At 46.2% G+C, this 15,194-nt stretch overlaps 1 protein-coding gene across 1 annotated transcript; it reads right to left on the bottom strand.

Moving 5' to 3' along the window:
- Positions 1 to 11: 11 nt before the first annotated feature.
- Positions 12 to 2,262, bottom strand: LOC121836091 (piggyBac transposable element-derived protein 3-like). Its single transcript, XM_042290800.1, has 3 exons — positions 2,223 to 2,262; positions 1,814 to 2,015; positions 12 to 1,697 (listed from the first exon to the last, which is right to left on the bottom strand). Exons 1-3 carry the CDS (start codon positions 2,260 to 2,262, stop codon positions 191 to 193), a joined length of 1,749 nt encoding a protein of 582 aa, XP_042146734.1. The 3' UTR covers positions 12 to 190.
- Positions 2,263 to 15,194: the final 12,932 nt, after the last annotated feature.

Genomic DNA, 15,194 nt, shown 5'->3' with positions numbered 1-15,194 from the left:
TCTTCACTACCGACCTAAGAAGCAATTGAAAACAACCGATTTTTTTTGCTATTTTTATTAAGCGTCCTCTTAACAATGCATAGAAAAAAAATAGTCAAGAAATTTGATTTATTTTAGCTGAAACAAGTATGTACACAAACGTGGACATAAGTTGTGTTCACGATGGACGGGCCGACCACGAATGTCGGAATCAGTGCCTAGCGTTATGAAACTCGGCGAAGCAGTTTTGCTTCTGAAGGCACAGAAAAATATTGCATTTCATGCACCTCACCCTTGTTCTTCCTTTGCAGTTTTTTTTCCTGCACCGCATTGCATTTTCGAGCTGGCAATATTCTGGGAAGTGATCGAAGTGGTCGCTGCGGGTATCGTTGTTAGGGAGTTGCACAGGCCTTGTTCTGTTGATTGTGGGCTCGTTGCTTGCTCTTTCAGTCCTGCTGTTTTCTGTAGAATTCGCCTTGATCAATGTTTCTGCAATATCTTGCTTGAATTGAAGTAAGGGAAGGATTTCTTTCTTCGGAATGTCCAGTTCTTGGGCGTCCCGCCGGTACTCAATCCAGGCGTTGGACACGGCAAGGTCAAGGAAGTGCGTGAAGAATCGAATGGTCCATTTTCTTGTTTTGATCTTAATTCTGTAGTACGCCACATACCTGTCAGCCAAGTCCACACCGCCCATGCACCTGTTGTAAAGTGAGACAATAGCTGGCTGAGGAACAGTAATTTTCTTTTTTTCTTCCTTGGACCACCGCTTGCACATACCAATTGGGTCACACCCAACTGCGCTCGACAAGAAAAGAACTCCTTTGTTATCTTTCCATTTCACAAGACAGACTTTTCCGTCCTCGCGTACGAGGCAAGCACTTTCACCACGGTTCATTGACCTGTCACTCGGCAAATTTCCGACTGCTCCTTGTGTGCGGTTAGCGTTCACAGTGCCAGTCAAAAACATTTGCTTCTCAGTTAGGTAGTCCACAATTGACAGTCCTGTGAAAAACCTGTCAGTGAACAGGTGCGCCTTCTGGTCGCTTACGGTTGTTGAAAGGTGCTTCACGACTGCGCCACCCAGGCCATACAACTTCATGTCTTCAGGAGTCACTGTATTTTTGCCGGTGTAAACCAGGAAGTCTAAAACAAGGCCGTCGGGGGAAGCCAAGACAAAATTCTTCAGACCAAGTGGATTTGGCTTAGAAGGAAGGTATTGCCTAAATGCACACCTTCCCGAAAATGGGATGATCTGCTCATCGATTGAGCATTCTTTTGTGCGCGGCAATGAGCGGCAAGCACTTTGAAAGCTGCTAACGATTGGCCGCACAAGGCGTAACCTGTCTTCTTTCTGTTGTGCTGTAACTGCGGAGATGTCCACAAAGTGCAGGTTATTGCGCAGCTCATAGAATCTGTTTCGGGTCATGTGGTCAGCAACAAAAGGTGTGCGTGTTGCTCGTGACCAGTACAGCTGGACTTGAGGAAGGTTCATAATTCCCATCAGTAGGTGTATGCCAGCGAGCTTCCTCACCTCAACTACGTCTGTTCTCACTGACCGGTGATTTCGTTTCTGAACAGAATACAAATTTGTTTGTTCAGCGAGTTCCCTCCAAAAATCCATTGGAAAATATTTGGCGAAATACTGATGTGGGGACAGAAGCTCCCGAAAACCGACGTCTGCTTGACCGTGACTGTCTGTCATGTCAGGGTTTGTGAATCTGGAAAATCAGATATTATGTAGGTTAACCATACGTCAAACTAGAAATATTTTGAAAGAAAGATGCTATGAATAGACGTGCGAGAAAATTTAGTGCAACAAAGTGCAAGAACTCACGTTCCTGGCTTCCAGGAGCTTTTTTTCTGCTTTTTGGGCCGGTTGGCGGTGTCCGGTTCAGGTTCATCTTCATCTTCGGATGTGTCATGACCACTTGCCGATGACGGCAAAGCACGATCATCATCATCATCAGACTCTGAAAGGTCCGCGTCGCTCTCTTCCAACATGGCAGCGATCTCATCATCGGTCAGGAATCTGGCTGCTGAGAACAAGCCAGAAAGAGAAGCGGCGATGTTCACAACCTTTGTCCACAAATGTGACACATTGTAAAAAGATGCGCTTGAAATCAACCGTTGTGCTTTTTGGCCTAGAAATAATTCATGTCGTCTTCGGGAGTTATAAACTTCATTACCAAATGACTCTTTTCCCAAGGAGTGAGAAAAAAGGTACAATAATTGTCAAAACTTACCTCGTGGTCGCTGTCCGACTCTAGAGCTGGATGCCGCCATTTCAACTTTTCCTGAAGGCGCTTTGACTGGACAGGTGGCGCCGCCTCTTGGGTATGGTGGCAACTACAACCACCTCTTCTAAACGCGCCAAATTTGAATTCCGCCAAACATCCCTCCTTGAGGTACAGCGCATAAATGTGGATGTTCACGAATGTGTACACCGGTAGCGAAGAGGTTAAAACATCACATTTTACTACCAAGGTTGGTGCCCCAGACTAGCACATTCCACTGTATAGATTTAATTGCAGCCATGTGACCATGAAAGAAAAATGAAAAACAAAAAATTATGATTGCTTGTTTGTGCTGCATTGCGCTTTGTGGTCTGTGCCAATTACGTAGTTGCACTGTTGCTAGCACTACCTTTTTAAGAGCCTGCAAGTTTTGTTAACAGCATGTCATCTATTATGGTTTCACTGTTGTACCGGATGGTTGCACCAAAAAAAACTATGGGCCTGTTGCGGTATTGAAAAGGTGGAGATGATAACTCGGTCTGAAGACACGTGCGACGACTGTGCAGATTGCTCATGTCAAGGTTGTTGGGTGTTGAGGTGATGACAGGTGCATCTTGTACAGATCTTGCATGAAAGAAGGCTGCCTGTGCTGGTGCAACACAAGCGACACAGCATTTATGGCTGATCTCATAGTTACTGGGAGATCTAGAAATGCAGGTCATGGCCTCCTATGTTTATGCTGCTTGCATTGTTCTTCGGCATTCTTACAGTCACGTGCCTTTGTCTTCATTGGAAGCAAAAAAGATGCTGCGAGGTTTTCTAAACTATTGGTAACAATAGTTCACATAACAAATTTCCTTGCGACTATATGCGGCCACGCACCGATTTGGAAGGCGGCTCAACTGCCGAGCGAATTTATACTGGCTTCCATTTTCTCTAGCAGCTCTTTACAAAAAAGGATGTGTAGAGTCTCTGCCAGGGGTTAAATGGACCACGAACCAATTTGGTAACCTTCAGGAAATACCGTTTTCAGTGAAGCGTCAATGCTTGTAGCTTACAAAAGGCCAGTGGTTTTTCTTTCACCATGCGAGCTTTTGCAGAAAAATAGAAAAGAAACACTTCAGAAGATTGAGAAGTGCCAAATTTTTATTGTCATAGGCAGGATAGTTTGTTCCTTCTTTAGTGTTGGATGCCGCACCCTTAAGTTTGCAGTGCGGAGAGACAGTTACATTCTGCGTTTCAGATATCTGTGATCTTTTATTACCGCAGAGACTCGTGACAAACTTATGAGCTGCATCAGGCAGTTCCCAATTTTCAGAATTTCGGGAGGTTTGAGCTGTGCATCACTTAAAAGAATGCCCTTGTGGAACGAGCGCTCGCTCAGCAGAATCCTGCCTTTATCTAGTATATATAGCACTCAAAACGGCGACTTGAAAAATGATAGATTGAATGCAGACGTAGCAGGTGCGGTTCACCAATGGCACTGTGGACCACTAACATTGAGCCAAAGTTGGCACTAAATTTCTCTACGAGGCTTTCTAAAGAAAAATAAAAAGGAAGTTCTACATTAGAAATGAAGTTTGGGCCAATTAGTCTTATGTGGGCCTATTAGCCTTATGCGTACGCATGCTTGCATCTCGTTGCACAATACCCTTTTCTTTGAAATCTTTCCATGGTCCCTTTAATTCGAGGCACTAGGTGCCAAAAGTGGCCGTTTCCTAAAATACCGCTTGGATATTGAAGTAAAAGGAGACTGCATTTACTAGTAATTCTTTGGCAAGTAGCATGTTTGCTGAGAATTGTACTGTGCAGAAAAGAACTTGGGTTATGAGACCGATATAGGGCAGGACAAGGGCGTAAGTTACAAGTGACTCAAAGTCGTGGGCTTTCAGTTACATGTTTGTCGTATAAGCCAGTCTTCCAAGTCTTGGGTCCTGAGGAAGTTGGTTGCCAATTAGCTCCCTTCCCAGAAGTGCTTTTTTTTCCTTTACATGTTTGTTACCCTCTGATTAACACTACCCAACAGTGTCTCTCCTCACTGCTGCTTGTTTAGGCACCTGTTAGGGGCAACTGCAAGAAATTTTACTTCATTCAATTATATTTGTATTGGGGGAGTGTTTCTAAACATTTTATTTTGTGGGTTTGGAAGATTGTGATTTTGGGAAAAACTAGAAAATATTTGTTGCAGTTGACCTCTAAGTCCACTGTGCCTATTTGGACCTTAAAGGTGGGCCTCTTGGGAGCACGTGGGTGGGCAATTCATTTAACATTCAAGGTCAGCACCATTCTTCTGAAGGGTGCTACCAGATTTTAGTTTTTATGGAATGTTGAGAGTTCAGCCACTATTTTTTTTTATTATTAAAGTTTAGATAATCTTGCACAACCTTAGGATATATAGAGTTTATATTTTTACATGTTAAAGCATGTTTTATACACATCTTTGCACTTGCCCATTTTTGTTGTCGCAAGGGGTGTTTGCAACAAAGAAGTGTTTCCAAAGAACTTTTGCACTGTCTTCTTTTTCAACAAAGTTTGATTGAACCTCGTGCACAATGCAAGATTTGTACAATAGGTGTAGACTCCGTGCACGTCGCAGGTGCCAGATAAAGTCCACTTCTCAACTTGGTTGCTAGTGGCGCCACCAGATGGCTCTTCATCTGTTGCGAGCCCGATTTCCCATGGGAGACATGCTCATATTTCAAGCCGGTTTTGGGGTGCGTCACATCATGTTGGCACTTGTGCTATGTGTGTTGCTTAGACGCAGCATTGTCATTGACCCTTCTATACTTCGTTCCAGCTTCAGTCTGAGCGCGGCCGATGTTATGGGCCGAAAAGCCAATCAAACAGAGAAACAGGCACAACGTCATGGCGTGCTCTCTGCAGTTGATAGGACCAGCCGATATTCGCCGTGTCTCTGTGCGTGCTCCTCCGCCGGCTAGTCCTATTAGACACAGAGAGCACGCCATGACGCTGCGCTTTTTGCGCTATTTGATTGTCCTTTCGGCTCATAACATCGGCCGCGCTCGGACCGAAGCTGAAACGAAGTATAGTTTTGTGCCTCGATAGGGGTAAGAATGAGATATCACTGGATCTCTGGTGCGGTGTTCAAGCTAGCGTTTGTCAAGTCAGCAGACTCACGCAGCGGAAAACGTGTGTGCACTCTTGCCATGGCGACACTTTTTTTTTTCCTTCGTTGCACCAGCTGGTTGGCGGAGATGCTGTCGGAATAGGGCACTCTGGCGCACGCCAGTAGGACTTCTGGTCAGTTGCGTCGCAGCGATTTCCATGCAGTGTCTGCGCTTATACAAGGTGTTTTAGAGCGCAGCTCTTAGGCACCTGTTTCCGGCTTGAGCGGCATTGCCATTGCCACAACTGCGCGCGTTGCATTATGGGAATAATGCAAGCGGGCATAACCCCAGGTTGCATTATGTAAAAATATTCTTGCTGAATTTAGCGGTAACATTTCCCTGCTAAATTTAGCGGGAAAACTTTCCCGCTAAATTTTCTGGAAAAAGTTTCCCGCTAAATTTAGCGGACATTTCCCACTAAATGGGAGGTGAGGAGGAGGAAAGGGTGCAGAAGGTGAGGAGGGGCATACCCTCCCCTCTGTGCCCTCCCATCCTCCTCCTTAAGGGGGGACATGGGCCTAAATTTTTATATTTTTGTGAAAAAATTCATTTTTCGATTTTGATGTTCTCAGTTTTAGAAACTAATTATACACCGTTACACCAAATTTGATAACCATATGCCAAATATTTACGTTGATATAAAATATTTTCAACACATTGTGAAGCAGTAACAAAGTAAAGGAGTTCTATGTTCAAATGCATTTTTCTCAGTTCCACTTTTTGTTGCAAATTTTATACGAAGGAATCTTTTGTTTGAAGGTGAAAGTATTCTGATACCACAATCAACATGTTTCTGAACTGAAATTTACTGGGGAATCAGGCTATCTACTTTATTTTGTTTTAAGTTGAAGCCCTCAGTGATAAAAAAAATTAACTTTTCAAAAATTGACATAGGACAGATATGCATCTCATATTTTGAGGTTATAACTCTTCCTGAAATATTTACATTTAAGTTATTAAAACTAGATAGCCCGAGGTCCCATATTCCCCACTTTATATTCAAGCAGTCAAAATAGTGCTTAATACCTCCATTTGCATATCATAGATTTCTTAATGAAGAGTGACACATCATCTTGTGCAGGTATGTAAATTTTCCCTAGAGAGCTGAAAGTTTGCACAGTACACCTACATCTGAAGCTAAATCTCCCCTGCAAATTTCATTCCGATCACTTGAGTAGTTAAAAAGTACAACCTCTAGCCAGTGTCCCCCCTTAACAGCTGCGATATAATTCGGCATTACAGAGAATTGTAAATGTCTCATCGTTTTTAAAGAGAGGCGATGCAACGATTTTTGTATTTTGCGCAAATACCGCTTAGAACAGATCCCTGACGTTAATGACCTGTGAAATACCCGTTCGTTTTTCACCACACGCAGTCGAAGTCGCAGAAAAAAAATAAAGAAAAACGAGCAGAGTTCACCGCCTCAACTCGCAGCCAGAACAAGCGGCCACGTGATCTGGAGACGATTATATGCCGCCAATGTTAATCATAGCCATGCGCTGGGGTCAGCAAGGCACAGGACACGCGCTGCGTTCCAGCCATCCTTATGGTTTGGCTGTTTTCGTCATTGCAGCGATTGGACACAGGGCACTACCCGAATGCTTCTCGAGCCCAAATCGAGTGCCCACGCAATGCTCAGGTCCAATCTATGAGCCGCATTCAAATATCGTCACTGGGCGGTACTGCTACCGCCCAGCTACGTCATCAGGTTTTGCGAAGGAGAGATGGAACGAAAACGCTCGGTTTTGTCCTCGAAATTACAGCGCAACAAAGGAGTTTCTTGGCCAGTGGCATTGCACGCGAGTATCCTTGAGTCCCACTAGTGCCAGTAAGCTCGTGTAAAGTTTTTGCTGATCAGTAGAACAGCAAACTCTCGATTTTGATTACGAGATTAGCAACATATTGTCATTTTTCGTAATTTCGTCATTTAACGGCAAGGCTGCAGCATCACATAATAAGAATAGTCAGAATTAATCAGCTAAATTAAAAGTGCCCCGGTAATAACTGACGCTTTGTTGTTCCTCAACTAATTACTATGACTGGCAAGAGAAAATTGCAGAAATCTAGGCTTCCAATCGGAATATTTTGCGGTGACCATAGGAGCTTCAAGCATGCTACAGGAGAATCGTGCTCGGTCGCAACTGCATTGCCACTACATTGAATGGCGCAACAACAATAGTCATTCCATTTTTTTGTTTTTTTTGTTTTCCAAAGTTTTTAGGAGCTTTTTTGGAGTTACAGTTTACTTTCTTGATGAGGAATCCCTGAAAAGGAAATCCGCAGCGCTGACCTGCCATCGGCTTTCAGGCCGCCGTACATATGATGTGATCGCTTCTGCGCTCCATGCAGAGTTTGTGGACTACAAAATACTAGACGTGTCGTGACGACGTACAATGGACTGATCACGGACTTTGTGAAGGCTTTTAGGTAGGTAGCAGGCTTCTGTTTTTCATCCTTTACGCTTCGGCTGGACACCTCCATATCACCTAAACGTTACCAGAATTACATATTAAGTGAGCTACATTGTCTCTTTTACTCGGCATTTTTATTATGCTGTTGGAGTGATCTGCGGAGTAGGGGCACATAAATGAAATCGGGGGTCATTTACTGCTTGCGTTGGATTAATGAAGTTCCACATGTGACATTTGGTCGAGTTTATGCAATGTTAAAGAAAATATCCGGAGGTACACTTGTTTTGTAGCTTCATATTGTAAACCTATTCTTATGACACTTCCCCATTGTTGCCATTAAACACTACTAGATGATTGTTAAAATTTGTAGCTAACCTATTATCTCGTATCTTTTAAGAGGTTCAAGCTCAGCTGGGTATAGGTTCCGATGGGTGTGACCCATTTTAGGGGTGGCGCACGGTATTTGGAGAAGCTGCCAAACCTGATTAAGATGCTATCCAAAATTGCATCGTAGAGGTGCTTGACACAGCTTCAGGCACTTGCACATTAGAGATCCACTTGCCTCGGCACCAGAGGTGTGCTGCACACACTCTTAGTCTAATTGCCTCCACGGATGCAGACAACAACGCATGCAACGACTTGTTTTACGGTGCAATGGTGAAAAATGTGTTTGCAAAACTGAAGTGTGTCTGGAAGAAGCAGGCCTAGTCAGTTCAAGCCGCTGAAGCCATAAAAATCACCCTAGAAAGACAACTTCCTGTCCGGAACGCGACGCAATGGAACTCCCTGTACAACGCTGTGAAGTTTCTGAATGAGGTCTCGAAAGCTAAATGGACGCCACATTCGAGAGACTTACGCTGCCAAGGCTACAGTGCGGGGAGCTTGTCTTCACTGGACAAATACTGCAAGCTATTCTAACAGTGTTTTTGTTTCACTTTATGCAATGTGCTGACCTTTTGTACTCTTTCAGACGATGTATGGCATGGCGAAGGCACTGGACATCTTGCAAGGCGAGCAGTACATGTATATGGGCGTGCTGCAGCCCTCTCCACTCGCTCTTACGATACTAACGGTCCCTCCCACAAATGCAGTACTGCACCCCACTTTCCAATTCCCTTTAGGCGTCAGTCAAGAAGAGGTGAGCGGTGTATTTGTTGTTCTCTATATTGCTACTCGTCTCTGCACATGCATTTTCATGGGAGCATATCTGTGCGAGCTATCTACACTTATTATTGTAGGTTTCAATCGGTCATAATTTGATTTAAAGGTTCACACAGCGCAAAAACCTTTTTTTTTAACCCATCTAATCACAGGTTGTTAGAAGTTCCTGAAGACTCGGACTTGGCCCTTGCAGCGGCAGTACATCCTAAGTTCAGGCTATCATAGATCCTGGAAAGCAAGCGGAAAGCTGCAACTGTACAGCTGCCCGAGGAAGAATGTTGTGCGCTGGAGGAGCTCTGCAGTGAGGACGCAGCAGGCAAAAAGGGCTGTGACGAAGACTTTTTTTTTTTTCTGCTTGCCTCAAGCGTTGTAATCATCAACGGAGGTGCAATGGTGGCTAAGCGACCCCAAAACCGACCTGATCGAGCTTGCAAGTTTTTTTTTCCAAGATCAAGAGGATCTTCATTCGACTCAACACGGGAATTCCGTCAAGTACACCGGCTGAACGCCTATACAGCAAAGGACACGACATGTTTGCCATCGAGAGAGGGAAGCTCTTTGATGACAATTTTGAAAAACAGTTGATTTCAGTTATAACATTTCTTGCAAATAAATAATGCAGATAAAAATTCTGAAACAACGAATGACAAAAAAAGAAATACCCTTTGGATTAAAATTTTTCTAGGTTCTCAGTTTGCCATGTCTTGTGTCAAATTTTTGTACTGTAACAAGAAAGTAATGGCATTACTGTTCTTGCAGTAACTGTAACAGGGTTACTTTTTCCGCCTGGGTAATTAACAGTAACACTTGCTTTTTAGTGGCAATGTGCCGATGAGTGATGAAAATAGACGTGGTCCCAATTGGGAACCTGTCTAGCATCCTCAAAGACCATTAAATCAACCCTTTTTAGAAGGATACAACGCAAAAGCAGCATTTTACGGCGTTTTAAAAAACAATTGAGAGCCTTTCCACCTGGCACTCTGGTGGGATTTGCTATGTCGAGCTGGGAGCAGCGACAACGGCGGTTTCACGTTGGCGGTGTGCCCATTCTTGCTTCTGGGTGCACCGACGCTCCTCATACTCCCGCTGCTCCTCTTCGGAACGTACAACGCTGGTGCGACCCATGTAAACTCCAACTGATAAGCACAGTGGCACAATCTTCGGCAGGTGGCTGCCAAAGTCCCCCCCCCCCCCCCCCCCCCCCCCCCCCCAACATTGCACAATGCCGGGGGGAGAAGAGACCGCACGTAAGGAAGACGCGCGCGCAGCACCGGCATCTGCAGACGTAACTGTTCTAAAGTAAAAACCTAAGAAAAATGGCATCTTGCACGTGCATTTGTCGTTATTTACTTTGAATCGTTCATACTGAGAAGGCGTCTGAAGCATTAGCTCTGCAAAATGGTTGGTCTACGCTACGTCGGACCCGGAAACAATCTGCCAGATCCTAGCCATTGACAGCTTCGCTGTAAAAACGTGCAGTTTTGACACATTTCAAGATTTCGGTCTCTTACCGGAGCACGTCCTTGCACCCGCAGTTGTGCTCCCCGGTGGTCACAATGCATAGTCACCGCCTCGCCCCTCTCGTAGGATGGAGGGAAGTATCGCGGCTGTGTTGCACGTCTTGGCCACTGGAGAGCAGGACTGCGGGTGCAGGAATGCACTCCAATAAAAAAACTAAAACCTAGGAACGCGTCCAAATGAAGCGTTTTTACGGAATTCCATAAAATGCTGCCCCCGCTTTATATCGTTCTAAAGAAAGTTGACTTAGTGGTTTTCAATGACGTTTAGCAAGTTTCTAATTGGAACAGTGTCCATTTTCACTAATTAAAAAATTAACAAATTTTAATTAGCCAACTGATCGTTACAATTAGCCCCCTATACAATGTCCCCCTGGCCGTATCACTCACCTGCACAGACCGCAGAAGTGCAGCTTTCACGGCTTTTTTTTAAACATCTGTTGCACTTAGTAAAGGAACACACTATATGTCTATACCTTTTAACCGTGACCTCGTGTGAGGGACCTTTCCAGAGCCGGCTGCAATGCAAGCTCCGCAACATACCGACAGGCCCCTCGGTCAAGGCATTGCTGTTCCGGGTCAAGAAAAGCAACACAAGCCCCTCCCACAAAGCTCTCTGCTCACCATGATTGGTGGGTTCCTCTCCACTCACCTCGTCTGGAGCCTCTGTTGTGCTAAAGTGGAAAGGATGGAGGGCTTTGTGGGGGAGGGGGCTGATTCTGGCTCCTCTTACCCTGCAACAGCCTCTATAGCACAATCCTCTGTGACCTGAGGCACCGAAAAGGAGACAAGAGGCAGGGTGTGTTTTTGAGATATACAAACCCTTTACTATCTCTTTGAAACCCCCCAAATGACTTGTACACATATTTACATTATTCTACAGCGGTGAGCAAAATGTACAAAGCGTCAAAACGCACGCACGCATCAAGGAAAAGTTTGCAACCAACACGTCTCTCGTACTTCCTTCTCTCCAAGCGTGCAAGCACAGAAAATCAACGGGAGAATGAAACAAAAACAGTGGGGATGGCTTATGAACTCAGTGCCTCAATCCCACGGTCAACGACACGCAACACACACACACTGTTCCGTCTTGGGTTGCGAGACCCCGGAAGGTGTCGAACATGAAACAAAAGAAGTGGGATACGAGAAGGAAAGCATTTTGAATTCGTTGAGTATATCACCATCCTCGCCATGTGTACGCATACGGGGTGCTTGACTTAGGTTTTCTGTGCCTTTCTGAAGAACAAAAACGAAACGGACTTCTCTTTCTCCCCACCAAAGACAAGCTCTACACCGTTCACACCGTCTCAAATGAGAGGGAGAACAGACACACACAAGCAACACGCCACCGGTTTTCCGCATCAACAAGAACCAACAGAGGCCCTCTCGGACACCCCTTAATCCCCCCACCACAGATCACACCTCGAGGGGTAAAAGAAATGCGGAGTTGTACCTTCCATCCCCGGCTGATGGTCCTTCCTTTGCTCATCCTAAAAGGCCACGTGATACCAAGTACAATGCAGAATGAGCGATGCTGGTCCATTTCTCCCGTGTCATCCTTGCAGCTTCACTTTCGGACACAGTCATGCCTATCCTTTCTATCAGCTTCATCTTCCATCGATCAGACATATCCTCTCCCGCTGTCTACGCTGCTTGCAACCAACCACAAAAGGTGACATTTCCTCGTAAAAACAATGAGGCAAGACTTGTCAAGACTGCTTTGTCATTTCTTCCGTTTCTTTCCCTTTCACCAATCACCATGAACAACGAAAAAAAAACCACGAATGATTAACAAGTTTTCCAAACTTCTGTCGTCCTTGCGGCAACGAGGCAACCTCAGCCGCTTCTTTCTTAAGAGGTACATGTAACTACCAGCGTAACGTGACGAACACTTGCAACTATCGCACGAAGCTCGGCTCATCGCAGCACACAATCGCAAGCTACAGGCTTTCCAACCACGCTCACAAAGTACAAGACTGCGCGGGACACAGCCGTTTCACGCACAAGCCGCAAGGACTCGCCGGTTGCAGCTTCTGCACGCCTGCAAGTCCGGAGTTTTAGTACGTAGCACGGCCGTGCCCCCGAGACATGTTTGCAAGTACAAAGTTCTTTCTCAGAGCGCAAGGTCGTACAAGAAGCGTCCTTCCCCACACCTGGCAACTCTGTCACTCTCCTGCCCTTGTGAGTATCACATTCCCACAGCCCCAGAAATCACAGTCTTGTCGGCACCTGTGCAAGCACAGTCCACTCTCCTCCCCCCTTTCTCTCACACCTCTTCCTGTCGTTCCGAGCTGGCACATCCAATATACTTCACCCGCGTCTCCGCAAGATCAGCTTTCCACACGACTTCAAACAACCCAAAATGCCCCATCCTCCAAACAGTAAATTCAAGCTACCTTGGCGGACGCTCGCAGCGAAACTTGAGACAATCGGCCATGATTAACGCAACACTCCAATCCATCGGTCCCTCTCTAGAAACTTGAACCGCGAGTCGGGGAAAAAAAAAGGTGGGATTAACGAAGGGAAGTAATACTCTAGGGTGCTCTGCCCTCATGACGACGATCTACGCTTCTTGTGGCCACCTCCTACGGACCTCGAAAACCAACATAGAACAATGGACGTTGTGTCAATTCTACACTTTGTCTGCACAAGCTTCAAGCAATGTTTAAACAAACGCAAAGGACGCATTTGCTTCGGAGAGCTGTGTGTGAGGCCACGTGTGCCTAGATCCCCAGGCTTTCAGAATGCTACATAAAACGCATCGTGCCTTCCCTCCACCTACTTTCCGGACAAATTTCTGACATGGCAATGTTTCGGGAGCAAACAAAGTACAACATCCGTCGGGTGTCGACCTCGCAGACATGCAACATTTGCCTATGTTCGTGAACAGATGGTCCTTGTAAATTTGAGATCTACAAAATGCCGTCATTGCAGATGAAGGGAAAAGGTTCGCTCCATGGGTCTATAAAATCACAAGCAGCAGCCTCTCCTCCCGAGCCGGTTGAACGGGGCATGGGCTAAACCCTCGCGAGTGTGGAGGACCGACTCTCGCACTGCGGATAGCTTCTGAAGTGTTCACGAGAGAAAGCTAGCCAAAAATGCCGAGAACTGACGAAGAAGCTATTGCAAGAGCCCACTAAACATTTTTTTTTTCCTTCCTTTTAAGAATACACACGCCTTGCCTGCATACCAGAAACCATCGACGCAACACCGAGCACTGTCTGTGCACCTTCCAGTCGACTCCTACACTGGGGAAAAAGAAACTTGAACCGACCGAAACGCACAAAAAAAGTTGCACGACCTTGGGGTCTACCTCTCGGCAAGCCACGACCGCTTCCCAACCCGATGCGTGCGAAAAAGACAAAAAAAAAAAAAAAGAGGACTGGATGGTGCGCGTTATGTACAGGTAAAGATCCACCCCAGCCCTCCCCTCCCTCGCCTTCCAGTCGACGACGCGTTCGTCGCCACCTTCGTTGACGACGCGTCTGCAGAAGCCGAGACGTCTCCCGAATGGACCATCGGGGGAGGAGGATCTTGCCCAAATAAATAGTTGGGGACGACACGGACGACACGCAAATAACGATGCAGAGACGCACGAGGGGTTCTCAATTGACTTCTTGGCACGGGGTGGGGGGGAGGGGAGGGGGGCTTCCAACAGGTTAAACTCCAAACACAAATGACGTGCGGGACGAGTGAAGGTTCGAACCGACGGAGAGGGGTTGGGACGTCGGTTGGGATGTCCTCGCAAAGTCTCTCCTGCCAAGAACGCGCTTGCAACGCCCTGTCAGTCTTGGCACGGGTTTGTTTTGCGTTTGCTTTACTTTGTACTGTGAGGGGAGTCGGGGTCGGCAAAGGGGGTTCACCCGGTTCGCCCCCGCGGCTCCCGAATTCGGAAATATCGTAACTGTTTCTTCCCGCTCCCGCTCCTAACCACCAGCGGATGGTGCTCTCCCCCGAAAAAGGGAAAAGGGGCAGGGCACTGGATTTGTTGGGGGAGCGCGGAGACTCCGGGTCTCGTTTGTACACGACACTAATACGACACTACACTTTTTTTTTTTTGTACACGATGCAGGGGGTAAAGGTGGGAACATTTTTGTTGACTAGGACACACACAGTTTCGAAACCCGCATTGAGTAGCCCGTATTATTTTTTTTTTAAAAAACAAGAAAAAAAAAAAATAACAGTGGCAACAACAGCAAACACTGCGGCTAGTCTTGGTGCCTACAGGGGGGGTAGCATTCTTGAGGTATTAATTGTATCGACGGCGACGAAGGCGTAAGCGCCAGATGTGGCCGTCGTCCCAGCGTTGCCAACCTCTGCCACTGAGGCAACTCTGTGTTGCCAACCAAACGTTGCCTCAGTCGTAATAAGAACGGAACGGGAAGACTGACAGAGATCTTCACAAACGACGGAGCCACGGGCTAGTTTGTGAGCGCGAAATTATAAGGAAGAAAAACAGCAGAGGACGGGACAAGAGACAGGCGGCGAGGCCCGCACTTTGAGCGTGACGGAGACCACGTCTTTTTGGAGTTGATTGGTCTACTGATCAGAATGCAGCATGCTTGAATGTCGTGAAAATATATATGTATATATTTGTTTACTGCCCTTCAATTCCCCTATCTTGACCACATTTCCAATGCCCTATAGTCTCGCTTAGTCCTGTGCTCTACAATGACCAGCACCTCGCATTTCCAAGGTCTCGTATTTGGGCCTCCAGCATGCGCCCTGGCCCGTCTCCTACCCTTCTGCCACAAAGTAAAAAGA

Source organism: Ixodes scapularis, unplaced genomic scaffold, assembly GCF_016920785.2.
Source record: "Ixodes scapularis isolate PalLabHiFi unplaced genomic scaffold, ASM1692078v2 PGA_scaffold1__304_contigs__length_218370807, whole genome shotgun sequence".
NCBI classification, from domain to species: domain Eukaryota; kingdom Metazoa; phylum Arthropoda; class Arachnida; order Ixodida; family Ixodidae; genus Ixodes; species Ixodes scapularis.
The sequence above is the reverse complement of the archived record's forward strand: the minus strand, read 5'-3'. Positions and strand labels throughout refer to the sequence as shown.

What these genes read in the sequence shown, in the direction of transcription:
- LOC121836091 (XM_042290800.1), bottom strand. Translation starts at nt 2,262, where the DNA reads ATGGCGGCATCCAGCTCTAGAGTCGGACAGCGACCACGAG. An exon ending in AGTCGGACAGCGACCACGAG is followed by an intron (nt 2,016 to 2,222) that starts GTAAGTTTTGAC and finishes GCTTGTTCTCAG; the next exon opens with CAGCCAGATTCCTGACCGAT. An exon ending in AGCTCCTGGAAGCCAGGAAC is followed by an intron (nt 1,698 to 1,813) that starts GTGAGTTCTTGC and finishes CTGATTTTCCAG; the next exon opens with ATTCACAAACCCTGACATGA.